General features: G+C 36.3%; 4 protein-coding genes across 5 annotated transcripts in view; 1 reads left to right on the forward strand and 3 right to left on the reverse strand.

Moving 5' to 3' along the window:
- Window positions 1-26,675, forward strand: part of LOC141656940 (uncharacterized) — a 362,888-nt gene that overhangs the window by 215,771 nt on the left and 120,442 nt on the right. The window lies entirely within an intron of this gene.
- On the reverse strand, window positions 407-9,718 carry LOC141656939 (uncharacterized). Of its 2 annotated transcripts, XM_074464031.1 has the most exons (9): window positions 9,293-9,718; window positions 5,418-7,807; window positions 3,692-5,066; window positions 2,658-3,001; window positions 2,427-2,576; window positions 1,438-1,601; window positions 965-1,056; window positions 802-889; window positions 407-580 (listed from the first exon to the last, which is right to left on the reverse strand). In XM_074464031.1, the coding sequence occupies exons 1-8, from the start codon at window positions 9,474-9,476 to the stop codon at window positions 846-848; spliced, it is 4,743 nt and encodes a 1,580-aa protein (XP_074320132.1). In that variant the 5' UTR covers window positions 9,477-9,718; the 3' UTR covers window positions 407-580; window positions 802-845. The 2 variants fall into 2 exon arrangements, with proteins under 2 accessions (XP_074320132.1, XP_074320131.1); XM_074464030.1 differs by having other exon boundaries at window positions 407-889.
- Window positions 11,059-14,401, reverse strand: LOC141654947 (uncharacterized). The gene is made up of 3 exons (XM_074462054.1): window positions 14,323-14,401; window positions 11,882-12,131; window positions 11,059-11,781 (listed from the first exon to the last, which is right to left on the reverse strand). Exons 1-3 carry the CDS (start codon window positions 14,399-14,401, stop codon window positions 11,229-11,231), a joined length of 882 nt encoding a protein of 293 aa, XP_074318155.1. The 3' UTR covers window positions 11,059-11,228.
- Window positions 15,936-25,637, reverse strand: LOC141656936 (NAD-dependent protein deacetylase SRT1). Its single transcript, XM_074464026.1, has 14 exons — window positions 25,212-25,637; window positions 22,974-23,003; window positions 22,776-22,868; window positions 21,854-21,973; window positions 21,309-21,409; window positions 20,826-20,925; window positions 20,309-20,388; window positions 19,495-19,573; window positions 18,695-18,748; window positions 18,263-18,359; window positions 18,098-18,180; window positions 17,348-17,415; window positions 16,913-17,018; window positions 15,936-16,562 (listed from the first exon to the last, which is right to left on the reverse strand). The coding sequence occupies exons 1-14, from the start codon at window positions 25,308-25,310 to the stop codon at window positions 16,254-16,256; spliced, it is 1,419 nt and encodes a 472-aa protein (XP_074320127.1). The 5' UTR covers window positions 25,311-25,637; the 3' UTR covers window positions 15,936-16,253.

The raw sequence follows: 26,675 nt of genomic DNA on the forward strand, positions 1-26,675 counted from the left end.
TTCCAAAATCTGTTATGTACATTCCTTTATATACAAATCAGAAATGCTAAAGAGTAAGCTAGATCAATGTAACAAACTCCTAAAGTTAGTTACAAGTTTGTTGTGCGGATGATGTGGCGATGAGTCAGCTCTAACAGAATTCTGTTAGAGGCTGCTGTAACTTCTACATAAATAATCCGGTTTAGTCTAGAATCAAGCCGATTAGGATCATTAGGGTGGTACAACTCTCACTCATGAGTTTTAACACTGCTTAATTGAGCTCCAACCCGAGACCTTGCGAGTCGTGTGCTATCTGACCTAGATATATCAACTTAAAAATATGACTTAACGATGGACGAAAAGTTTGGTTCTTAACTACAAACGCCTAGAATAAAACTTAAGTGGCATAATCAACACTTGGTAAGGCCATCAAAAACACCATCCCTAAACTCGGCAAGACCGACAATTACACGAAAGCAGTGTCAGAATCAGGCGGGCCTATTACATATATACAGTGTTCGAACATACTGAGTTATGAGCCAGATGAACCAACTTCTGCCTCACAAAATATAACAATGTTTGACATTCACATCTGAAAGATCTGTTGAGAACCAATGAGTAAATGGTTAACATCGAAAAATATACAAATTTGCTATTCGACACCAACAAAAGACGCCTCGTGAGTTGTGGCTGGTGACAAAGCTCACATTGTAAGCTAATGTCGACATACATAGAAGTATAGAATACTAATTGATTGAGAGTTAAATGTGCTTAGTTACTCTCGTCTTCAGTTTTTAGAGAGCTCGAATTCAGGTTGGTTACCTTCTAGATCCTCCAGATGCACATATACGCGATATGGAATTCTGTTACCGCTTGTTTGGATCCACTGGTAGTCTTTTGGGCACAAGAACTAGAAAAAAAAAGGGATGTTTTAGAAATTGATTTAGTTTGTTACTTTACGGAAGTATTAACAAATTGGAGTTACCTTCATCCAAATTGCAAAAGCTTCTAGGAGGAAATATAGTGTCTGGATCCAGTTGATGCAAGGAGGATAGAGCCAGTGACACGCAGCTTTTACTACAAAAACAAGCAGTAACTCATGAGTTAGAATGACGAAAAAGCCAGTGATGCGCGGTTTTGACTACGAAAAACAAGCAGTAACTCATGATTCTTTAACTTGTGGCTAATCTGAAACATAATACTCCACAAATTATAATTGCCACACACAATAGTTTGGTTCTCACAGCAAGTAGCCAAAACGACCTCAAAAACATATTCTAAGCAAAGACAAAAGCTAATTCCAGCACAAACAGAAAACCGGAGAACATGCTGAAATTCAACCTTGACGGCACGTCCTAAAATAAAATCTGAAACTGAAATTCTTTTGGGATAAAGGCACCTAGAAAGAGTCCCAATGGCGAGCAATCAAATATGAGGAAGTAGATAAGAGCTGCAAACCTGGCCCACGAAGGGATAAACTTCGTGTTGGGCACCTCCTCATCTTCTTCCTCTTCATCATCCGAGCACTGGTACGGCGATATATCATATGACTGCTCTTCACTAGTCCGACTTATTGGCTTTTTATAAGGTGTTGAACTTTCAGCTGTAACGACGCTGTCCACCTGCAAAGAAAATAGCATCCTTGTGTAAACAATCTCTGTTGGGAATAGAACAGTCCTCAAAGAGACAATATTAGTCAGAGCATGATACATTGAACACCGATTTAAAATGGTAAGGATCCTGTTACTCAACCGTGCCCTGAAAGGCCAAAACCCCTCCCCTGCTTCCTTTCTATATGCCTATTTATATCCTTTGTTTACCATCTTGGATGGCCGAGGTGCGGTAGCAGTTGTTAGTGAACTACTTTCAATCAATTCAGGTTTCAGCCTCACAACTTGTTCAAAGCCCCTTAAAATAACACTCTTTCCAAACCCATTTATACTGATCCCATTTGCCTAGAGGTCACATTCAAGCTGTGTTACCCCAACTCTCCGATACGGTGCCGTGTCTGACACGTGTTGAGCATCGCTTACGGCTATTTTGTGTGAATTTTTCAATTTTTTGGTCTAACGTGAAGTGTCGAAGTGTCATGTCGGTATCCGACAAGTAGGTGTCGGACACGCGACACGGAAGCTAAGTGAAGTGTCGAAATAACATAGCATTCAAGATAACTTTGACTTATTGGACATATATGTAGAGATACTTAGATACCACAATACTAGCCATTATACTACTTAACTAGCGTAAAGATCAAAAAATAAATAAAAAAATCACTTGTTTATATGACTAGGTACAGAAAAGGGCAAATTATTTCCAAATGAACGTAGAGGAAAGTGGAAACAGGGACAATATAAATGTGCTGAGGGGACTAGTTGATTTGAACAAGCTAAAACACAATAGCAATTATTTCCAATAAGAGACGGTTAAGTGGAAAATTTGTCACTTACAGCAGGAATTCCATCACCGGCCTTGGTTTTGACAGTCCCAGCATCTACCAATTCCTGCAACTGATTACTTGAAGTACTTGCTTCAGTGGTTCTATCGAATTCTTTTTGTTCTTTTTTATTTAGCTCCTTTCCGTCAAATGTTCTTTCATCCTACAAAGTTAGCAAAAGATTGGACCAGCACCAACAGCGAAGACTAATAAGTAAACAATTCACAAACAAACAAGGTCAAACCACTGTTCCATATCTTGATTCCTCCTTCCACGCATGAAGTTTTTCCTGTGCTTGCTTCTGCTGACACCTTGCATCTTCTACACGCTGCCGCTTTCTCTCCTTCTCGATCTTCTCTTCTTCTGCTCTTTGTCTTTTCTTTGCAGCATTTTCAGCATCTCTTTTCTTTTTTGCTTCCTCTTTCAGTTTATTTGCAAGTTCTATCTGCTTAAATTTTTCTTGCTCCAGTCTTGCCCGTTCGAGCTTCAATGCCTCTTTCTTCTGCTTCCGTTCATTCTCTTTCTCTTCAGCAAGACGTTTATTGGCCTCTGCAGCTTCCAGCGCCTTGACTTTTACTTCTCTCTTCACTGTACATGCCACAAACTCGTGTAATAAGAGATCAAGAAAACTATACCTTATTCAGCCAAGTTAGTTTTTCGAGCACGTGAAGAGCATCATCTAAGGAAACTCCTCACAAACTCCTTATCAATCCATTACAAGAGAAAATTATACAAAAGCAGAAGCACATGAAAGATGATAATGACTAAAGCACCTTAAGAAAAACTTAAGAAGGAACGTCGGATTTTCACATGTAACCAAATTTTACTTAGCTTAGAAAGGTAAGATAAGGTCAGACAGTAGCCAAAACACTTCCGTGCACCTTGTGCAAAAGGCACAGAATATGATGCAGACCACTATGTGAATTCGAGATTTTCACTTCCATTTCATTACTATGTCTATCCTTGTCTTACATAGTTACATTTACCTTCTTTAAAATCCAAAAACTAACGTAATTACAAAATTTAATTTCAAATCACAAAATTGTATGCAGAAACGGTGCACCTTGTGTGCATGAACCATGCACTTTCACCTCATGCCTAGCATCATGATGAACCTCCTGCCTTTTATAAAACTAAGAATCCCCATATAAAAGTGACAGTAGTATATATTTTTTTTTAAATCCTTGAAAAATTTTGACTCAAAAATAAACCGCTAAGACTTAAAAATTTACCAGCATAACAATGAACTTTATCAGCTGCAAGAGATAAATACATTACCAGGGGCTTTGGCAGCATCTTTTTTTCGTTGTACAAGAGGAATAAAAGACTTCAGGTTAGACACAATATTATTGTGCTTCTGTTCATTCTCTGACAAGCTTTGCCCTCTGGTTCTCAAACTAGATTTTTCAGATGATTTGCGTTTGCTGAACTTGCTGCTATGTGGTTTGGATTTGTTCTTCTTTATGCTATTACCACCGACTGAAAAGCCCTTGTTCTCCTTTCCTCGGGTTATTAGTCTACTTGGCCTATTACTCATGCCATTCGCCTGATTGTCCATATCACAAGTCTCAGAAATGCCATTTTCAGTACTTACAGATTCTAAACTCTGTTTCTCAACTGCTTCATTTTGAACCAGGGAGGTGGTATTTTTCACACTAATATCACAAAGAGGCTCCTTGATGCTACTTTCCGTACTTAAATCAGTTGCCTCCAAACCAGCCTTAGGCTCGTTACCATCTTCCTCAGAACTTTCAGGATCTTCCATAATCGTGAAACAAGTAAGCTCCGGATTACCACTTGTTACTTTCCCTGAACCAGCAGATTTAGATGCAATACTTTCGAACCCATTTTCTACTGGAGACAGGAAAGGTTTCTTAATATCCAACCCACACAGGTATTGAGGATATAAAAAAAGATCAGAATGACATTTTCGTTGTGAAACACTACCGACAGGAACGAGACTGCTTCGTGGGTCAACATTCTCTAAAAGCCCATTAGGTACTGAAGAGTAAATGTGAGGTTCCAAATTGCGTGCAGAAGGAAAAGGGGAAGATGGGGTGCTCAAGCAGGCAGATCTACATTGCTGCTCAAGCAGACTTCTTCTCATGTCATTGTTCTTTGAAAGTCTAGGAGGGAATGAAGATTTACATGCAGCAGGAAAAGGGGACATTGGGGCGCTAAAGCAAGTAGATGTACTGGTATGCTCATGCACACTTGTATGTTCCTTCATGTTATTCAAAATGGAAAGATCTTCAAACAGAAATTCCTCCCCAAAATGTTGTGCTCCAAATCTTTCAAACTCGGGCATTGCTTGATCAGCTTCATTGACATCCATATACTCAATCACTGGAGACACGATTGAATATTTTAACTTCTTCCCAGCTTGCGGAGATCTCTCGCAATGGTTTGCTTTGGTACCAGAAACCAAGGGATCAAAAGAACTATTATCACTGACATCTTGACCATTAACCGTTCCACCAATTACACTTGCACCAGAAAGTTCGGAAGTGTCTGGGTCTGTTTCCACTTGTATATGCTTAGAATAACAATCTGAGGGCTCTAAAGTTAGCTTTTGTCCATCACTTGAAAAACTAAATGCTGATATTCGTTTGTGTCCACATGTCATGGCTATCATGGCATTTCTTCCCGATTCCTGACCAGAAAAAATGTGGTTAACATAATTTAGCTAGTCTCATGATAGACGGCCTCACACAAAGTCACTAAGATAGTGTAAACCATCCCAAAAACATAGAAAACAATTAATTTCCTAATCTTGAAATCGGTATTAATTGATGGAAATTTAGATCAAAAGCATGCAGCATTAATCTAATATTTACGTAATCCAGACATAAACAAGTCTTTGTGTTAACCTTGTTGGTTTGACTAAAGTGCTTGAATCTTGATTAATTATAGTAAAAAAAACTGCATGCCATCCCCATGTTGGTGTAATCGAACATACATCTTCCTTAAAGAAGCCAACAAGATGCCACCCACAAAATATTACCTCTTGATGCTGCATCTGCGGTTTTCTATTCCCTGTTTCTGCTTCCTCAGTGGAAAAATTCCCCATAGCTGATGCAGTTTGATCAACAAATTCCAAAGATTCTCTTATGTCAATAACTTTTTCCCCATGTCCAGATGCTTTGCTACTGGAAGGAAGACTCGGTGATGATTGGCGACCACTTGTAGAAGTAGTTAATCTACCAGCAGCGAAGCTGTCACTTCCTGTCTCCTCTCCATCATCTCTTAATTCCCCATCCTTTGCCTTACACTCCGCAGATTTTATTAAGGATTCTCTGATGCTCTCTCTGTCATCTCTTGTTTCCCCATCCTTAGCCTTACACTCTGCAGATTTTATCAAAGATTCTCTGATACCGCTAATCTTCTGCTCATGTCCAGATGCTATGCTACTGGAAGGTATACATGGAGATGATTGGCGACCACTCGTAGATGTATTCATTCTGGCAGCAGTGAAGCTGTGAACTGTTGCCTCGTCTTCGTCATCACTCATTTGCTCATCCTGTGACGTACACTCTTCAGATTTTGTCAAAGAAGCGTCAACAGCGTCCCCAGTTTCACTTGTACATGTAGTTATTCTGCCAGTAGTGAAGCTGTGACCTTTTGCTTCTTCTCCCTCATCTCTTGTTTTCCCATCCTGTGCCTTACACTGTGCAGATTTTGTCAAAGAAGTTTCAATAGCGTCAAAAGTATCATTGGTCAGACACGGTCGAATATCTGCTTCTTTCGAAGAGCAAATTTCAGTTGTTGATGCAGAATATTTATGCAATCCATAATAGTCTCTCGAGCCATCAAATTGTTCAAAAGAACTGTGTGTTTTGCTGGTTGAAGGAGCATCCTTAAATAGTTGGCAGCGGTTGCTGGATCTAGTCACCCTGATAGAAGCTTCTTGCTTGTCACAAGTTTTAGTTGGGAAAGAGAAAGACTTGACCAATTTGAGAGATTCTCTTAGACGCTCAAGTTGTTCAACAACCTGAGAGTTATTGTCTCCGGGAGGAACACTAACGTTGTTATTTATACCTGAATCTCCTGATACAAGGACATTACCAGGATCACTGATCCTCTCTGTTGAGCAAGTCACAGCTCCTTCCCAAGAGAAAATTCCAGTAGGTAATGCAGACGCTTTATGAGATTCTGGAAATCCTCCGGATCCATCCAGCTGCTCAAAATAATCAAGTTTATTGCTTCCAGAAGAAACACCCGCAGATTGTGGATAAAAACCACTTGGTCTTGTAAGTCTGCTAGTATAAACACTGTCTCTTTTTTCCGTATCCTGATTATCTGCAACATGTGCTTCATTTGCCTCAGTATTTGCAGACTGAGTCAACGAGCCATCAGGAGAATCAGGACTCCTCAACTTGCTTGGAACTTCTTCGTTGAAGCATATTTCAGTTGACGCTGAAAAAGGCTTAACCAATTCAATAGAGTCTCTTAAATCATCCACTTCTTCATTATCCTGACAACTTTTGTTTGCAGAAGGACCACCAGCATTGTCGTTCATCATCAAATTTTTTGACAGAAAGATGTCAGGAGCATCATCAATCTTCTCAATGGAACTACTCCTAATTCCTTCTTCCGAGGAGCAAATTTCACTAGGCAATGCAAAAGCCTGATCGGATTCGACAAGTTCTGTCGAGCCATCAAGTTGAGAACCATATCCAAGTGCCTTGCTTACAGAAGAAACATCCTTAGATTGTCGACATTTGGCACTGGATATAGCAATTCTGCCCACACGAAAACTGCTGTCCTTGTCCTTTTGATTCTCTTCTGTATGTACTTCCTTAACCTCATTATTTGGATACTGTGTCAAGCAGCAACCTGAAGCCTTTTCATGGCCAATTTCAGTTGACAGTGAAAAAGACCTAACAAGTATAGGAGATTCTGCTCGACCACAGACTTGTTCATCACCCTGACAACTTTTGCTTGGGGAACGGCCGTCAACACTGTTATTTATCCCAAATCTGCTTTTGCCACTTGTTTTTCCGCTCCGGGTTTCCAGCGCCTTTTGACGTGATTTTGATCTTTGCATCGGTACAAGTGAATGCTCTTGCTTAGGTTGTGTGCCGCAGCTTTTTGTACAAGATTGTTTTTCAGGTGACATAGGGACACCACTAAGTGTGCGTGCATTAATTTCATCATGAGATACGGGAACAATACCAAGTTGATCTTCAGTGTCATCAACATTACACAGAGAAACAAAACTAGAACCATCTTCATCGCGACCAGTACTTGAACTACAAATCCCAGTACATTCTTCATCAATTACACTGTTGTTAACTGCTGAAACAGGCTTATCGTACAAAAAGCCTGGACAAGAGGCCACAGGTCCAGATCGTGGATTCAATAAGCCGGAAATCAGACCTGCTTTGTCTAATGCTGCACAGAAGATACACATGCCAAGTTTAGCTCAAAAAGAAAATAATTTAGCAATTTCAAAAAAACATCATATAAGCCAAAGCAAGATTTTCCAAATGCTTCTGAAATACAGCATATTATTGACAGAAAATGTTTTAATTCTTGCTTACTACATTAAAATGATTGTCGATGACAAAAAAACTAAGGTCATTGCCTATACCTTCACATAATTAGACAGGAATCCAAAACAAAAAGCCAATTCACGTAAAAATTAGTTTCAGTATACAGCTTAGCCAACTTCTGTCACCGTAATTTATTGTGCTTTCTATGACCTGTGAGAGACATCAGAGGACACCCAGTCCATTATACACAATTACCTTCATCGTTAGTGCTTCTTAACATTTATGAATTTGGTTAGAGCAAATTGCATTACCTTTCACTGAGACATTTCAAGAAGGTGAAAAAGTGTTTAGAAACAGGTACGATCAACTGATATGAACAACCCTAATAAAGGCGGAGCAACCATGGCTGACTACAACTCACTTGGTTTAAGCTTCGAGTCCAGGAATCAGTATCAAACGTAAATATGACACTCTTATTCCCGTTTCAGCAATATTATATTCAGTAGAAAGAGGATACAATGATCATACTGATACCTAATAGTCAAGAAGCAATTGAAAAAGCAGAAAGATTGAACATGAAAAACAGCGAGTTCAGTAATTGTTTCCGTTAGACTGATCAAACAAAATACTCCTTTGTAAACAGTTAACTCATCTGAAACTTCAACTAGACCACCTAAACACTTCCACAATACACTGGCAGTTCACTAAGTCTAATTTGAAGTCGAATCAGCAACAGTAGAACAAGCATAAACCTCAATCTGACTGATAGTTACTCGCTCAATCAAAATATACACCAATGAATTTATTCATTAACTACGACATTTGAGGCTGAAGCAGTACAAATTGAAGTGCATAAGCCTCAAGAAAATAACTACTAAATCATCAAACAAACGACAAATTACGAAAATAATCAGCAAATTTCAGAAAATAAAAACAAGAGAATAATAAATCATTACACGCAACCAAAATGCACAGTGATGACTTAAATCGCTCGATTTGAGCCTGAAGCAGTACAAATTGAATTGCATAAACTCAAACAGCTAATAAATCACCAAATATATAAAAAAATACGAATAATTGGCTAATTTCACATATAAAAACTGGAAGAGAAAACGAATACTTCAATGCTCACTTCTTTAAAATGCACAGCAGTAAATTAAATCGGTAAGTTTGAGGCTAAAGCAGTAAAAATTGAATTACATAAACCTAAAACAACTAATAAACCACTAAAAATGGCAAATTACAAAGATAAAAAGCGAATAAATCATCACTCAACTCTCAAAAATCTACAGCAGTAAGTAATTGAATTACATAAACCTAAAGTGACTAATAAATCATCAAATATATGACATTACGAAAAAAATCAGCGAAAAAAGAGAAATACCGGAAAAATGTGAAGAATTGGGAGGAAAATCGGGAGGAAGGAGCCAAGAAGGAGGAGAAATGCCTTGAATCAAGAGTTTAGAAGCGAGATGTTGGTCGTATAAGAGTTTTTGCTGATATAATTGATCTATTACTTGTCTTTTTCGGTCAAAGATTTGAACGATTAGTCTTTCAATTGTCGCCATTGTTGAAGATTTTGGAAGAGAGGGAGATTAATTCGCCATTGTTGTTCGAGGTTTAGAGCTTGTTTACGACGACGAAGATGGTGGTAGTGTTGGTGGTGGAGTGGTGGTGATAGAAGATTTGCGCGGAGATGAAATTTGAATTTTTGGGCTCCAGTTTTGGGAATTTGGGGTTTTGGATTTGGTGAACGGGCGTCTACTGACTTTTGGCTTAAATGTGTTAGCGTGTCCGTCGAGTCGGGTTTGGGTTCGAGTTATCGAGGTCGGGATGAAATATAGGTTGGATACGTTGATCGAATATGGGTTATGGACCCATGGGTTGGAATCAAAGTTTAAACCATTTTCGTTTTATACTCCTCTATTCCGACTATTTATTTATTTATTTTATTTTAGAGTGTATCAGTCAATTGTTTATGTTTCTATTGTTAGAATATGTTTGAAGGTTAATCTGATCCTTCACCCTTAATTTGGTTTACTTGTCATCCAATACCAGACTTCATCCAATAAAATCGGGAGTCCGAGACGGAGGGAGTACTTGTTATTTTCAACGACAATAACAATATAAATTAGGGCTGAGCAAAACCGTATACCCGATACGGTTTTGAAGACCATATCGGGTATACGGTTTTTAAATTCACAATTTTTTCGATACGGATCCGACCCGGTTTAACTGTATACCCGGTTTTCGTATACCCGGTTTTTCCGTATATCCGGTTTTCGTATACCCGGATACGGATTTCAGTTGTTTTTTGTTCAATTTATTTTAAACGCGATAAAACCGGCACACCGTAACTTAAATTTAATAAAAGGTTATATATTAAAATAATCAAAATTTCAATATTCATTATACAAATACATTAGGGAAAAAGAAAGTGGACAAGTTAAAGTGATTTTGGTTATAAATTACTTAGTTTGTGTAAGATATTTTTTGTTTTTTTTTATTTTTTTCAAAAACCGTATCAAAACCGTATACCCGATTTTGTTTTTATCCGACACGGATATGATACGGTTTTTTGAAAACCGTATCGTATATACGGAAATGCGTATCGTATATACGGAAATTCGTTTAATTGAAATCGTATACCGTATTGTATCCGTATATTAAAACCGTTTCGTATATTTTTGCTCACCCCTAATATAAATATATGAGTATTTTATTCAAATTATTTTACATTAAATGTTACTCCTATTTGTATCGTAAGATAGTTGGAATGTTTTGGACAAGCGGAGTGACTTAAAAAAAAAAAAACTTTTTTTTAAAATAAATGGTACAATAATAATTTACAAAAGTTAAATATATATTTGTCTCGGTTACTTATTTACATGTTTTATTCTTTATAAGTTGTACTTAAATCAAATGTAAACAAATAATTAAAATAGATGGAATATCTATGAAGTGTTGGTGCCGAATTAATGAACATTTATTCAGCTTTTTTATCGTTCTTTGTAAATATATTTCAATAAAATGTAAATAAATGATAGAGACGGAATATATCAAATGAAAATGAAAATAGATATGCGCACCGAGTTTAATAAGTTAAAAACTTCTTTTCATTTTTTAGGGAAGAAACTAATAAATTCTTGAACAATTGCAAACACATTCAAATGATCAAATCCCAATATAGCAAAGCTAATAATTAATCAGTTCAAGCAACATAAACTACAACAACAAAATAAAACACTTGACAATCTCCCAACCTCGTCATAAAACACCTCCGTCTCAAGGGAGACTAACTGCTTTTGTAAAAGGTAGTTTCACTTAAATGGTGCAAAAGGGTCAACAGAATCATTCTCAGGAGGTATATAAGTAGCAGAAGTAGACCCAGTTGGAGAAGCAGCATCAGCAGGAAGATCCATAGCATCAAACTCAACCTCATCATGAATACATGCAGCACTTTCAAGGTCGAAATTAAGCCGATTAATTAGGCTCGAGCATGAGTCCTCTCTAGGAATATTAGGCAAATAAGCAGCAGGAGGAGCAGTTGATGACGAGCCACCTGAAGCATATCCGAAGTTGTTCTGTTGTCCACTAGCCGGGAACATTTGAGTATTATAGTTCGGGTACATTGGCATGGGTGGGAGTGGGAGTGGCGGAACCATGATCGTAGGCCCAGGCATTAGGCCACCCAGATTATGATGGGTGGCCATGCGGGGCCTAATTAGTCGTCGTGGATGGCTTAGGCCTTCCATGTCACGGTATTTTTCTAGGTACCGCGCTAATGGGTCTACATAATCATCAAACCCTAGGGTTTTCATGGAACAAAGTAAGTCCTCCCCGGTTACAGTCTTACGTTCTTCATTTAAACATCTGAAAATAATAGTGGAATCAGAAAAGACAATTTCAAAAATATATCAAGTCCGAAAAAAATTTAATTTTTCAATGTGAATTTATGGCGTAGTGTATATACCTTTGATTAGCTTCCTCGGTGACAAAGCTAATGAATTCGGTAACAGATTCTTGGATAGCAAACTTGGCTTCATCAGATATCTTGGCATGTGGAGGAAGGACCTTACGCATTATACGCACTACATTGGCTACTGGCATGAGTCGATCAGAGAACGATGTTGATGGTGGTTGAGTTGGTGTTCGCGGACGGCCTCTACGTTCAGTAGCAACATTGGCGCGGTTGCGAGTTCTGCTCGTTTCACCAGTTGGTCCTAGGATGATAATGATATGCCAAATTATTACTCTTACCGTTTTTAGACAATTGATTTTAATAAAAGCACAAGTATATAATCGTAAAATTGTGCAATTTTGTTAGACAACCAATAAACTGTATTTAACATTAGCCTTAATTTTAAAAAGGGTTAAATTATGCATATTTGTGTGATTTTTTCTAACTAATTAACGCGTGAAATTACTTAGCAAGGCAAATATTACCTTGAACATTGAATTTCAAAAACTAAATATAATTTCCATTTAATCAAGTTGAATATTGAATTTCAAAAACTAAATATAATTTCCATTTAATCAAGTTGATAGTACTAGTTTTTACCGTAAGTTTAAAAATTTAAGAACTCGAAAATTTAAAAATTTGTTTTGATCTCAAACTACTAACATCTTAACACAAAAATTAGTTTTCTAGTTATTATTTACAACCTTTGTAAGACCATCCCCAAGCAAAAGGTCGACTTAATCGGGTCAATTAGAATTTTACTCTTAATCACTCCTTATTAACTTGACCCATGTTCACCCTCCCAAGCAAAAAGTCACGACCTCGGTCAATTAATCCAATCATTTTCCACTTTCTAACATTTCCAATCATTTTCTACACTCTACCCCACTAAAACTCTCTCTTACTTTTTTCAATTATTATTTACTAACTAATTATACACAAGTTTTTATTATAATTTAAAAAAAATAAAAGTACTCCAATATATTAAAAATTAATTTAATGACGTACACTTCAGAAAAAAATTATTAAATAACAAAGTTAAAATTTAATAATCGAAAAGCCGATTTCATTGACAATAAAAAAAACCGCATACATAATTAAAAAAGCCGCATACATAATTTGAGCAATTAAAAAAAGCCGCATACATTAAAAAAAAAAAAAAACGTATACATAATTAAAAAAACTGCATACATAATTAAAAAAGCCGCATACATTAAAAAAGCCGCATACTCTTTGTACTTTTAATGTTAATATATTAGTTTTCTTTTTTTTTATTGGATTTTAAATATTGTAACCAATTACAATTTGACACATGTAAGGTCAATTCTTGGGTCAATTTGAGCAAGTGAAGGTCACTAATTGACCTCTTCTCACCTTTTCAACCCTTGGGTCATCCTAATTTTTTGCTTAAATGTGGATTAAGGTGACCTTTCACCAATTGACCCCCCCCAATTGACCTTACTTGGGGGTGGTCTAAGAATTAAATAGTTCTAAACAATAATGCATATACCTGACTACTAAAGAGTAAAGAGCATAAATTAGTTTAGAGATAATTTTTGGATCGTTTCACACTTTCACACTTAAGACGATTTTAAAAGTTACCTACTAAAGTTTCTAACAGGTTGAATGTTTAATTCATTGCTAACACAAAAGTAAAATTAAGAAATTATATAAAGTGGAAAATGAACATGTCATATCACCCTCTAAAAAGGGTGATTAACCTGTTATATGTGGAATGCAGGTTATTACAGATATTCGAGATTTATCTGATGCACAGCAAAGATAACGGTTGCGAATTTCCTCGCCATCCAAAATAAATAAATAAAAGGGAGTCAAATAGACTACTATAAGTAGTACTCCTAATTAAGAAGTGATGACTCTCGCTTTCTCCCATGCAAACTTCTCCTGAAAACCTTGCGTTATGCAACGTACCCTTTTTTTCATCAAAATATTTTTCAAAAAAAGAACAAATAAAGAAGACTTATAGTCTTAACAAATTATGCCAAGTTTCTCAATCTAATTAATCATCAAGGCTTGCTAAATCACAAATTCAAAGATTTTGATCTAATATACAACACGATTCAATATAGAAACCTTTAAAATTACGGATTTCTTACTATATATTGTACTCCCTTGGTTTGAGCCACTTGTTTACTTTAATTTGTATTTTTTGTTACACCATAGATTTCAAACAGAGGTAAATAGATGATTAAGAGTTAAAATAGACGGGTACGTGGCTTTTTATTAAGAAAAGTTGATTGTTGATTGATCTATAATAATGTACATATAACAAAATGAGATTATACAAGGCAGCTCAAAGATCAAGCAATTAGAATATACTCGTATTTCATTCATTTCAGTCATTTATTTACCTTTTTTATTCTTTGTGACATGTATTTTAATCAAAGGTAAACAAATTACCGATATAGAGGTTGTAAATGACATTTTATTACCTTTTGGAGGAAGTGGAGGAATGGGGAGCTTCATGATAGCTTTACCTTTGTTGTTCTTGCTTGAATTTCCATCCTCCATTATCAATTAAAATTAATAATAATAGTAATATAAATAGTTTATTTTCTCTATAAATTAGTTTATGTTTGCATGTGGGTATTGCAAGGGTGGTAAACAAAGAGTATTTATGGAAAAATGGAGAGGGATAGAGAGCATGACTATTTTCTGTCACTTAGCCGTTTCTAATTGAAAAAAAGGAGGGTGTATGAGTTTTCTTGTGACACTATCATATTATTTGTACTTCTTTATTTTAAATTTAAATTCACAAAAAAAAATTATTATTAACAAACCTTGACCAAAAACGTTTGATAATACTAAGAAATAATGAATTACCCATATGAGTTAATTAATGATATGAAATCATGAAATATGACTACTAGAAGTAGTATAATTGAGTAGGTATGTGCTACCAACTTACCAAATCATAATAACAAAATGATAAGCGTATTAAATAAAAAGTTAAATATCATACGGTATTACCGCCGACTTATATTTCACAGTAGTTAGATAACAAAAATTTTCATAAATAACGTGTATCTGAGTAAAAGTGCGTCACGAATTCACGGGATCAAATTCAAGTTGAATACGACATAAATATTACATACGACGACAAAAAGTTTACCAAAATAAACGCGTAGTAATCATTATTGAAATCAAGGACATCACGATTCACGACAAAAATATACTTTATATGCAACACGACGACATCAAATCTTGGATACAACACGACACAAAAACACTTTACTAATAATAACAGAAAAGTTGATCTCGGATAAAATGTGACACGGAAAACTTCATTCGAAGACATATCATCGTGCACCCTAACCAACAAGAATGCACCATTTTTACTTCACTTAGATTGTTTTGTTATTCGTTTTTTTTTTTTTTTTTTTTTTGTGTTGACCAAAAGTATCCCTACCGACAGTTAAGGCAATCTCCTTCGGGGTACTGAAGGCAATTTAATGGGTTAACCCCTCCCAAGTTTGACTTTTTCATTCGTAAGAGTCAGGAATCGAACCCCTGACCACTTGTTTTGTTATTCGTGGCAATTTAAAGGGTTGACCCCTACCGATAGTTGGAACAATCTCCTTCGGAGTATTGTTTTGTTATTCTTGGGAAGTATTAACAATTCCAATTTTTAATTGATTGGAGAGTACGATGATATGGTACACTACACCAAATATACACCGGATATACCATATCATGGTACCCTAAAAAATCCACCCAATGAAAAGCCGTATTTCTTATTTTACATAGATTTTACATAGTTATATATTGTAAAATTTTCAAATCTAACATTTTTAAGAATTTCTCAACTTATATTTGTCACCATTGAATTGTTTAGAAACCGAAGAAGCAGATGAATGATCAAAAGTGAGACAATAAGGATCGGAAAAATAAGCTCCGAGTTGGAAAACAGGAGGTTGCAAAATTAGCTGCCATCGGAGTTGAATAGCAAGGAAGTGTTGAACACAAACACAAAGTTGCATCTCTCTCATCAAAGAGAGAATTTTTCCCTGAATTAATTCAGAAAAAAGAAGGGGGGAAATAGACGAGTTGAAAATAACGATTACATAAAAATAACCGGGTTACAATATAGCTTACTGTGCCAATAAACTTCAAATATTTTGTTAGCTCTTATGCAACCGAATTGGATACTAATTTTTTCCTCCTCCAGGGTCTAGTGAACTGAGTGTGTCATTTACCAAAATTCACTCAGTCCCCTGAATAATATATAAACACTACTGTACTATCCACAACCCTACATGTTATCGCTATCGTCGCTCCAAGTAAATCAACTACGCTTTTATGCTCACGAAAAAAACAGCAAAACCCAATGTCTATGTACATAAAACTGTGGTAGACCAGAGGTTCACACCTCGCTTTTGCGTTTCCGGGCTTTGAGTAGTTTGCTGTCAATTTTGAGGCTGTTAATTAGTAAGTCTTCATTCTTCACTTTCACATTACCGTTGCTAGTAACAGGGCTCAATGATGCTTTCTCAGCTTTGTTGTAGGTAGCAATGTTGGTTACCACGGCATATACTGTAGCGTCAAATTTAGGGGATAAGTTGGCTCTTCTTTCGATAATCTCATATTGCCCGCAGCGTAAATCGTTCACTGCGGAATCTCGTAGTTTTTGGTATACCGCTTCTTTGTCATACCGTGGACATTTCCTTGCAATCTGCATAAACACGATTTTGTCAAAAAAACAATACATTTACATCATCAAACAGTTTATGAACAATGGTAACCAATTGATTCAACAATCGACACAGTTTTCATTATCCTGAAACTATCAATGTTACGCCAATTTGACAGAAACTGAAAGACGCGACATGGAGTTGGAACTCAGAACTCGTGATGTTGGGCGTGGCTATTTTTTTTGAAAAGGCGTCACCTTTCAATAAAGAAAAGCACGGAAGAAAAAAAAATCAGTAAATGAGCACTGTAATGATATCAGTGAATAAACGGCAACGTAGAGGAAAGTGGTCTAAAATGGCAACGGAAGCAATTTAAAAAATCACAACTTACTTTGAAATGGACAGGGACATTAATCGCAACATGACGACATCCACAGCCATCAATAAAATTGATGATCAAGACCACTTCAAATGGGTCTGCTGTTCTTGAGGACCTCCTGTTCAACACACAATGATTCAACGATGACTACCAACAATAGAAACAATGAATGTAGAAGATTGAAGGCTAATCCAGATTGCATTTTGAGATATTATCGACCGCATTAATGACACATGACTAAAACTGCCATCTTATTAGTCTCATTCATGCTTTTAGATGTTCTGATGCATCACATGCATGTACACATGCGTACAAGCAATAGCTGCAAGAATAGATACTGGTGGAAGTCATGGAAGTATGCAACCAAGATGACGTAGTTCCTAAATTATCAGACCGTATCCCGCGTAACAATTTGAGAATCATGACACATCGGTATATTATAATTACCTTTTCAGCAGAAAAGGCTGTTTATCCAAAATAGCAGGTTTTAGATCTTCCCGATCGGTAAAGGAAACCTAAGATTCAAAGCCAAAACTGTCAGATCTAGAAAATATAGTACAGTGCCCTCAGTTGCTCCTGAAACTATTGTGAATCCATGGCAATCTTAACAAAAAAAAAACCACGACGACACACAACTTCAGAATCTCAATAGCTAGGAAATTACGCTCATTGCAAAAATACCTACTCCCTCATGAACTATAGTAAATTTACTCTCCATCCATTAAGTCCATTCAGTTGGTTTGCTACATTTTTCAAGTATATTTTTCAAAATCTCCCTTACAGAATTAAAAAAATTTAGCAAACCAAAAAATAACTAGGAGCATGATGAACAGTAACCCTAGCCGGATCTTCCGGCACTCACAGGTGGAATGCCACATTATTTCAAATGAAAAATAAATAAAAGCGCGTAAAACTCTCTTTAAATGGGTTAGCCAAGACACAGGTACATCAGTACATGTAAAGAGGGAAAAGGCATATGAAGAACACAAAAACTATCATGCAGCCGTCTGCTATGTGGTCATGTGGGGTTCAAGCCTTTGAGACAGATAATGGGGGTTTAATGCATGAGATAATTAAAATGACTACTACTAAAAATTCAACAATTTTTAAAAACTTCTCTAACAACATTTACAGAAAATAAAATTTCTAAAAGAATTAATGAAGGGACTAGAGCAACAATAGTTTACAAAAAGTTACCTCAACACATTCAATGAATGGTAAAGGAGCTCTCGATCCATGCACACTTTCAACCCTGATGTTCCAGTTCACAAACTTTTTATCTGCAACACCGATAAATGCATTCACGAAATAGCATAATTAAAGTTGTTTGATGTCTTAGCAAATGAAGCCAACTTTTGATACCTGAACTCAAGGCTTGTGTGAATAAGATCTGGAAAAGGTCTATCCTAACAAATGGAGGAATGCAAAGATTTAAACTATCCATAACACCAGAAATCACCTGCAGTAATCACATTAAGAAAGAAATAAGATTATATGCGCTGTAATACTACTAGCAAACTCAAGAATTTGCTATATATCATTGGGAATGCGTCCGCAAATACGCAATATTACATAATAGGGTTCAAGTGCCGTTGCGTTATTTTGTCTGTGACAGCCGACACTTCAAAAAAGTGTCCATACTTTACCAATAGATCTGCGATTTTAATAGTTACTTTTTGGGGGGAAAAAAAGAATGGCACACGAGCACATTTGCAAATGATGTACTATGATTCTTTGAAAAAGAGGTCAAGCATTTTTGTACCACGCTGATAACCAGCAAGAGAAAGCACAAACCTTATCTACACGCCCTCGGATTACCAAACTTGCTTTCGTATCTTTCGGAGTTTTCTGCAAATCAAAAGAAGGAACGTAATATCAATGACAAATACATTGCATCTGCATCAATGGCACGTTTGAAAGATAGTCAAAAGTGATCCTTAAGTTCTTAACTTCATGTTCAGCAAACTATTACCACCCGAGAGAAGAAATGAGCATTACAATACGACCAGAAAGTGAGGTACTATAAATTCACATATAGCCATCATTATATACACTCATGAGCAACTATGACAATCTTATGGAGGACAAGATTCAAGAAGTTCAAAAGTGTAAAGAGCATAAAGCTTCTATTTGATAGAAGTCACAAGTTCACCAATTGAAGTTTGTAGATAACACAATTGCTGAATTAAATATAATTTGCTTTGGCGCTTCTTTGTTAGGTCATCACAATCCCTAATGTGAAGGAATTTGGTATACTTACTAGTTCTTCGCACAATGATAAGTTTTCGAAGGACCCCATTTAAGAATTACTACCTAGAGGCAGAAGATTGTTGTCAAAAAAACTAAAAAAAAAAAAAAAAAAAAATAGAGGTAGAAGAGCGGCAAGGAAATCTTTCACCCTATTCAACCCAGACTTTCCTTTTCAGGACTGTTACTTGCACTAGGTAAGAGCTTAAACATATCCGACAAGGTCCGTGTCAAATGTCATACCCATATCGGGGTGCTAACTGTTAGACACGGGTATGTGAGGTAATATGCAGAATCAAGAGTAATATAGTTTCAGGGCCAGACTGGAAAATCTGATGATCACATACCTGAAGATTTACAATCACAATCTTTCCTCCTCCTCGCAGACATTTAAGGGGCAGATTACAAGCAGGGGTGATCTGCAAACTGAATTGAGAGGTCAGCAAGATAGTTAAAACCACATCATAGAAAAGCATGCTCTAGAAGAGAAAAGCTTCGGTTTCAACAAATGTGGCACACAAATGAACTGAAACTGATATTGTATTGGGCTACGGTTAAGCGGAAAAAACTCCACGTAAACAAAATACATTTCATTCCGCCACATGAGCTCCACCCATAAGCTAAATGTAGCAGCAAATCTCAACAAAAAAACAAAAGCTTTTCTTTAAAAAAATTTGGTGAGTAATAGTCAATATCAATTAAACGACACCAAGGGTGACGTCCGTGAATAAAAAGGCACCATAGGGGTGAAACTTGAGTTACTTGTACAAAAAGAAGCACTATTTGAAATCTTGATACGTGGAAGCAATATGATTCGGTGAGAGCGGATCTACCCAATTATACAACTTGAAAAGACAATATTTGAAATCTTGATACGTGGAAGCAATATGATTTAAAAATAATAATAATAATAACTACAAAGAGACAGTCTTTTCCAGAATATGGGGAGAGTCGGAGAGATTCATAAGGAGAACATAATCTGTATTTTAGGCAGTTAGATTGTTCTTTTAGCTGAAAAAGATATCTTCTACTGTCTGTAATCATGTGAGTAGTTAATGAGATAGCCTTGTGGATCACAATAAATCTCACGCAACAATTTCAAAGGGGAATAGTTAGGGGGAAAGGGGAAAAAAAATAATGATATAGGAGCCTAATAATTACCTTGTTCCTAAACACAGCACAAGATCAGCCATTCTGCAATGCTTCTCTGCTGCATTCATCTCCTTTGGAGGTAAGGCATCCTGAGAAGGGCCAGTATAAGTAAGAACCCAACTTTCGTGTTTCAGCAGGGTAAACCAATGAGCACAAGATTCTGGCCAAGAATCATGTCTATAGCTTTCTGTCAATCGCAATTGTAATTTTCGGATCCATCAATGTTCTAACAATGAAACTACGCATTACTAAATACTCCCTCTGATTCATAAATACCTTGCACTTTCTTTATTCGGCTGAATCATAAAAACATTCCACTTGGTTTTGAGAACACTATTTATTGTTAAAGGTAAGTTGAATGTTTAAGCAATTGGCTTACTTGCACTTTATGTTCCCATTTTCTATTGATTTTCTTAAACATTGTGCCATTATTAAAGTTAAAAGTTTTATGAATCAGAGAGAATAGATATAAAAAGTTAAATCATTCTAAAGTGTGCAAGGAAAGGGAGGGGGTAATGCATTTTACCTCCCAGTCAAGAACAGAATCTCTTAATCTGGCACCACAAGAACAACGCCGAGAAGTTTCCTTCAATCCGATCGTTTCAACCTCAAAATCACGAACATACCTTAATGACCATTGATTTGAGACAAATTAGAAAGATTTCAAACAAAGGAGTAAGTCTATAAGGATAATAAAAATAAAGGGCAGCGCGGTGCACGATGGCGTCCCCGCTAGGCGAGGGTCCAGGGAAGGGTCCCACCACAAGGGTGTAATTGGGGCAAGCCTTCCCTTGCCATTTTGGCAAGAGGCCGCTCCAAGGACTTGAACCCGTGACCTCACGGTCACAAAGCAACACCTTAACCAGTGCGCCAAGGCTCCCCTTCCTATAAGGATAATAACAATATCATCCAAAAATTGCTGACTATCTTCCATAATGCAAGAGAGAAAACCCTTTTACGAAATAAACAACGGAACAGAGATACAAAATGAAGATACATCAAATCTTACTCAGTTCCACAAGCTGGACATATCTCCAAGAATGAGTTCCCGTGCAATTCCGAAAGCTTCTCTCGCAGCAAACCAGCCCGGAGATGAAGGCCATCAACATTCTACCATTTCACGTTAACAAGGTGAACAATGCAAGAATATCAGGCACGCGAATATTCCATAGAATTGTATAAATAAGGTTTTTGCGCAGATTTTTAGGGAACGCAAAACTATCTAGGATAGGGGCACTATTAAGCAACACAATTATATTTCTACTCCATATCAGCCATCCTCCAGCTCATAGCAACACTTTTCCTCACCTCACCCTACACTGACTTCATTCCCCAACCAACCCAGTTATCCGCGGCTATAGCATCTCATCTACCAGCCATCCACGCCTAAAATAGCCTCATGCAAAGTACTGGTCAATCATCTAGCGTTTGTGATATATGTCATCACTCATTAGAAATTAAGAGAGAAGGGGTAACAACTAACAAATCATTTTGCAGTTTAGAATGTATTTAGTCACCCATATAAATTTAAGGTTAAAAGAGAAAAGAGCACACCTGACTAATAACAAACTTGAGAATGTTAGCTCTCTGTAACTCAACCAGAGCCATGTGGGTTATACCAGGCATTGCTCGACTGAAAGGCAAAGCTGCTTTAGGCAAGGCCTTACCATCACGCTGCCACCAAAAGAATCTGTCTTAAGTGCTATCCACATTGATTTATCACGCAGTATGATATGTAACCAGAAAGTCCATAATAGATTAATCGTCGTAATATCTTTCACTATATTCATATATAAGCAGAATAAATGCAGGCGCATCTAAATCTACTGAAATCTAAGATGAGCTTCATACAATCAACAACATCAAACAATAGATTCACAATAAGATGTACTCCGTAATACACTATACCAGTGATTTTATTTTTATTTTTAAAAAAAATAAGTCTTCCGTAAAGGCGTAAAATGATTCCCCGCCCCCAAAGAAAAAGCCGTCAATGAAATGGCATCATGTAAAGGTGTGTGTTCATTCATTTTAACAACTACAGCCAAAACAAACTATACTCCCGAGAACTTATAGAAGGCATGTTTCACGAGCATGTGTGCTTCAGAGTACAGACAAGGCATATGTCGACTCAGGCACCAAGAGAGGTTGCAAGCTGCAACGATCCAAGACTCATGCTTTAGCATAGAAAGGCTTAAATTGCTGAAACCAAGTGCAATTTTTTGGCTGAATAGAATGGCATGTCTCAGAATCAGAAGCAGAAACAAATGATCAGATTACGGTCTAATCAATGTGATTAAGGTTCTGGTAAACATGGTTTCGATCGTACAACTCCTTTTAAATATTGTTTTGTGACAAGGCATGTGAACTTCCATTCTATTTAGAGTAGTCCCCTAACACCTTGATTTCTCTTGAAACTATTGACATCAACATATCATCAATACAAGGATATGATAACATTAAAGAATATTATTACCTGAAGTGTCCAGATGCCCTTTGGACCTCGAAAATCAGGGATACCACAAGAAGTAGATATACCAGCACCGGTGAATACAACTAGGTGTTTACTCTGCAAGAATGTGAATGGATAAATTTTTACACTTTAAGCAAACACTCACAACGGACAAATTATTAAATTAAAACACTAATATAGGTTTAGTCTTCATGTCCTAACCTTCCGTATCAAGACAGCAAGTTCTTCTATCTGCCAGATCAAATTAGCAAAACAGCTGTAGTTAGCGTCGTAACAGTGACTGCGAATTGCTATAAAATCATTCCTTGTATGAATGACATCTTTGATGTTATATTTGCCATAAACTCGTCCCTTGTAACATGACAAATAGCAATCATACCAGGCTAACAAAAATCATGTGCAGACATGCAAAATCATTCGCTGTAGTATGAGAAATAGAAGTCATACAAGCTAACAAAAATCAAGTGCACAAATATATGGAAATATAACATCAGAGATGTCATTCATTTTAAAGCTAAAACGTCCACTCATATTGAGGTAGATTTAAAAGATCGATCTAAAAGTGGTCGATTTCTCAGGCAGAACTCGTGGAAACACAAAGAATTAAGGGGTTCTAATGCACACCAATCATCTGAGAAGGCAAATAAACCACGCCACATCCCTAGTGTTAATAAGTACCAGTTCTAAACTCTAAAGTATAGGGACAACTAGTTGCTGCATAAGATGGCGGGTTTCTTGTTCTTTGATTTGTTGTTTCCCTTGATCTTTATTAGATTTTGACGTGCTAAATATGAACTGTAACTCCACTCAGCCATGGTAGAGACTGCCACCTTAGTTTGAGAAGGCGTGAGAAGCAGTGAGGCAAAAGTGGATCCGAGGCGACAAGGCAAAAGCATGTGCCTTACAGACACGAGGCGCACTGATATTTCAATTTGTGGAACAATAGTTCCTTTATTGCTTTTAAACAGGGCTAACATGTAAACAAGTGAAAATTAAAATAGCGAGATGAGAAGGGTAAAATAAAAGAATGTGGAATTGCATAGTAATACGCCTTCCGCCTTGGGTACGCCTCATGCACCTTATGTGTGCCTTATGGATCTCATGCACGACAGGCACCCTAAGGGTGTGTTTGGATAGAAAAATTGGAGGGAAAGGGAGGGGAGGGGGAAGGAGGGAAATGAAAGGGAGAGAAGGGAAGGGGAGGGGGAATGGGGTGTGGGTGTTTGGATACAATTTCCTTCCAAATCTTGCCTATTGTGGAGAGATTTTGATTAGGGTTGGAGGAAGGAAATTGGATCCCTCCAAATCTCTTCCCCTCCATTTCCCTCCATTCTCATTTGTTATCCAAACAAGGGATTTAGAATCACCTACTCTCCCTCCCTTTCTTTTCCCTTCAAATCCTTCAATCCAAACACACCCTAAGGCGATTTGGCTGGTTCCTAGGGCGTGCTTTTTTAAACTAAGACTGCTGCTTTTAAGGTTACCTTACCCGGCCCCTTTCAACCTACCTTCCCAGATAGACAGTAGAAAAAGAGTAATACAGAAGAAACAAAGATCACGAGTTTTAGCAGCATGGCATATAAAAAGAAAATAGAGTAAAAGCATCATCTTCCCATGGCCAATGTATATCTTCTAGTTTAATTCGCATAATGAAGCATCATTAAACTACCATGCGACCGTTGAGCAGTGCCCGTATTCTTGAACCCTTTGTTTGTATACGAAATTACGAGGGAGAGGGACAAGGGAGAGAATGGGGGCGCTTTACTTCCAAATTTTCCGCATGTAGAAGGCTTTTAATTTGGCTTGTAATAAGAAAAATGGATCATTCCATTTCCTTCCCATTTGCTCTCCAACTTAATATCCAAACAAGAGAAGTTGTTCACATTCTTGTCCCTCCCCTCTCTTTCCCTTCATCAAACAAGATGTAAGAGAGCAAAATTCTCCCCTTAAGCCTCCTCTACTATCTTCATCAAATATAGCATAAGATCAAAATTCTAAGCTTATTAACAATTCATTCCGAAAATTCTCCAGTGTAAATGATCATAAATTCCTACAATCCCTAAAAAAATTGATTCCTCACACAAAACAATGGTCTCAACTCTCACCTATCAACCCCCACCCCAACCACCGAGGCGATATGACAACAAAAAACTCCAAAACTCGAAAATTTCCTCCTGCATACTCAGACAGCAACATTGCCACATTCCAAAACAAAATTTGTTGAAATGACAATCAAACTTTACAGCAGTTCATCAATCATTAAACCCTATAAATTCCACTCAAAATTAACCCAGAAAACCAAACAGCATTACATGGGCACTAAACAATTAGATCAAAGATCAAAACTTTAACAAAACCCCCAACATATGCATAATCCTAACAATCACAAACTACAAAAGGGCATAAAATTACAACACTAAAAAGCAATAAAAAACATACTTTATCTTGCAAAACATGAGGTGAGTCGAAAAATTCAGCCATTCCAACTTGACCAACATCTTCAATGTAAGAAAGCTTCTCAGCATAACCCAAAGACATGATGAACAAACCCTCTATTTCTTTCTAATCTATCTACCTTTTCTTTGGAGGTTTATAAGAAAGCGGTTTTTCTAACGTGTGTCCTTGGAAAAAGCGAAAATAAAGTGACAGTATCTGTATTGATCAAAGAAAGGAAATGAATGCATAAATGCATACCAACAAGTCATAACATAAGAGGTTTTTCAGTAGGAAAAATGGGAAAATTTGTGTAATTAATTTGGTGATTCTGCAGATTTTATTGGTAAGTAGGAACAAAATTGCCAGAACAGGCAAAAATTCTTCATCAGAGAACAAAGCATTTTTTTTATTTTTTTGTATTGAGATTGTGAATTGACCTACCAGTCCTTTGCTTATTCTTCTTGTGACTGTATTATGATGTGGACTCTTGACCTTATTGCATTTTTTTAAAAAAAAATTAAAAAACAAAATAAATTTTGTTTGTTTATCCTAAATAAGATCAATTTGCTTTTCGCAATGAACCATTTTTACAAAAAAAAATTTAACTTGTTTATCCTAAATACATCATCGGTCCAATCACTTGTTTACCTTTTTTTTTTTATTGAACTGAGGGAGTATAACAAAAGGGTTGAATATAATTCAATTTGTCATCTACATAGTATAAAAGCCAAGTTTTTCTTGACATTTGATTGGCTGCTGATTTTAAGAATAATTAACATATGGGCCCTACTATGTTTTCTATGTCAATTAATTAGTCTCTCTCCTCAATTCAATTTCTATTCTAATTAATCAACTTCAAATGTTTAATTTTAACAATGATGAGTGGTTAATTAAGAACATCTAAAATCTAAAAATTACAAGATTTACAAAATTATTATATCTAAAGAATAACTAATCAATGAATTTAAATATTTATATTTACAATATGAACTATTTATTTTTTGCTTGATAATATAACATAATAAATACAAATCAACATTTATTCCTTAGATCTATATTTGAGAAAACATAAAATAAAATAATCGGAAAAAGTTTAAATTTTTTGGTTGATAAAATCATAGAAAATATAAAAAATAAAATCATATTCCTTGCAAAAAAAAAAATCAAAATTTAAATCTCCAATCCATAAAATCAAACAAGTTCAAAATAACATGTGAAGAATCGTTCATAATAAATCACAGTTGTTAACATATGGTTATCACTTATCACAAATTGTTATGTAAGAATTACAATTATTTTAATAACTCGATATTTTAAATTTGTAATTACTCCCTCAGACTCCACAAGTTATTTATATTTTTATTTTTTGTGAAAAGTATTTTAATCACTGGTCGGCTGGCGATTACTGTCATCTTCCTTTCTGTCATACCGTCTGGCACCTTCCCAATACTTGCCCGTCTGAAATGA

This window comes from Silene latifolia, chromosome 5 (assembly GCF_048544455.1).
Source record: "Silene latifolia isolate original U9 population chromosome 5, ASM4854445v1, whole genome shotgun sequence".
Taxonomy (NCBI): domain Eukaryota; kingdom Viridiplantae; phylum Streptophyta; class Magnoliopsida; order Caryophyllales; family Caryophyllaceae; genus Silene; species Silene latifolia.

Bases quoted from the DNA above. Each gene is read 5' to 3' on its own strand.
- LOC141656939 (XM_074464031.1), bottom strand. From the start codon at position 9,476: ATGGCGACAATTGAAAGACTAATCGTTCAAATCTTTGACCGAAAAAGA. The intron at 7,808-9,292 runs GTATTTCTCTTT...TCTTCTGTGCAG, and splicing joins CAATTCTTCACATTTTTCCG to CATTAGACAAAGCAGGTCTG. The intron at 3,002-3,691 runs GTAATGTATTTA...TGGCATGTACAG, and splicing joins AGATGCTGCCAAAGCCCCTG to TGAAGAGAGAAGTAAAAGTC.
- LOC141654947 (XM_074462054.1), bottom strand. From the start codon at position 14,401: ATGGAGGATGGAAATTCAAGCAAGAACAACAAAGGTAAAGCTATCATG. The intron at 12,132-14,322 runs GTAATAAAATGT...TTATCATCCTAG, and splicing joins TCCTCCACTTCCTCCAAAAG to GACCAACTGGTGAAACGAGC. The intron at 11,782-11,881 runs GTATATACACTA...TATTATTTTCAG, and splicing joins ACCGAGGAAGCTAATCAAAG to ATGTTTAAATGAAGAACGTA.
- LOC141656936 (XM_074464026.1), bottom strand. From the start codon at position 25,310: ATGTCTTTGGGTTATGCTGAGAAGCTTTCTTACATTGAAGATGTTGGT. The intron at 22,869-22,973 runs GTTAGGACATGA...ACATTCTTGCAG, and splicing joins TTGCTGTCTTGATACGGAAG to AGTAAACACCTAGTTGTATT. The intron at 21,410-21,853 runs GTGTGCTCTTTT...GTGAAATGGTAG, and splicing joins TCAAGTTTGTTATTAGTCAG to AATGTTGATGGCCTTCATCT.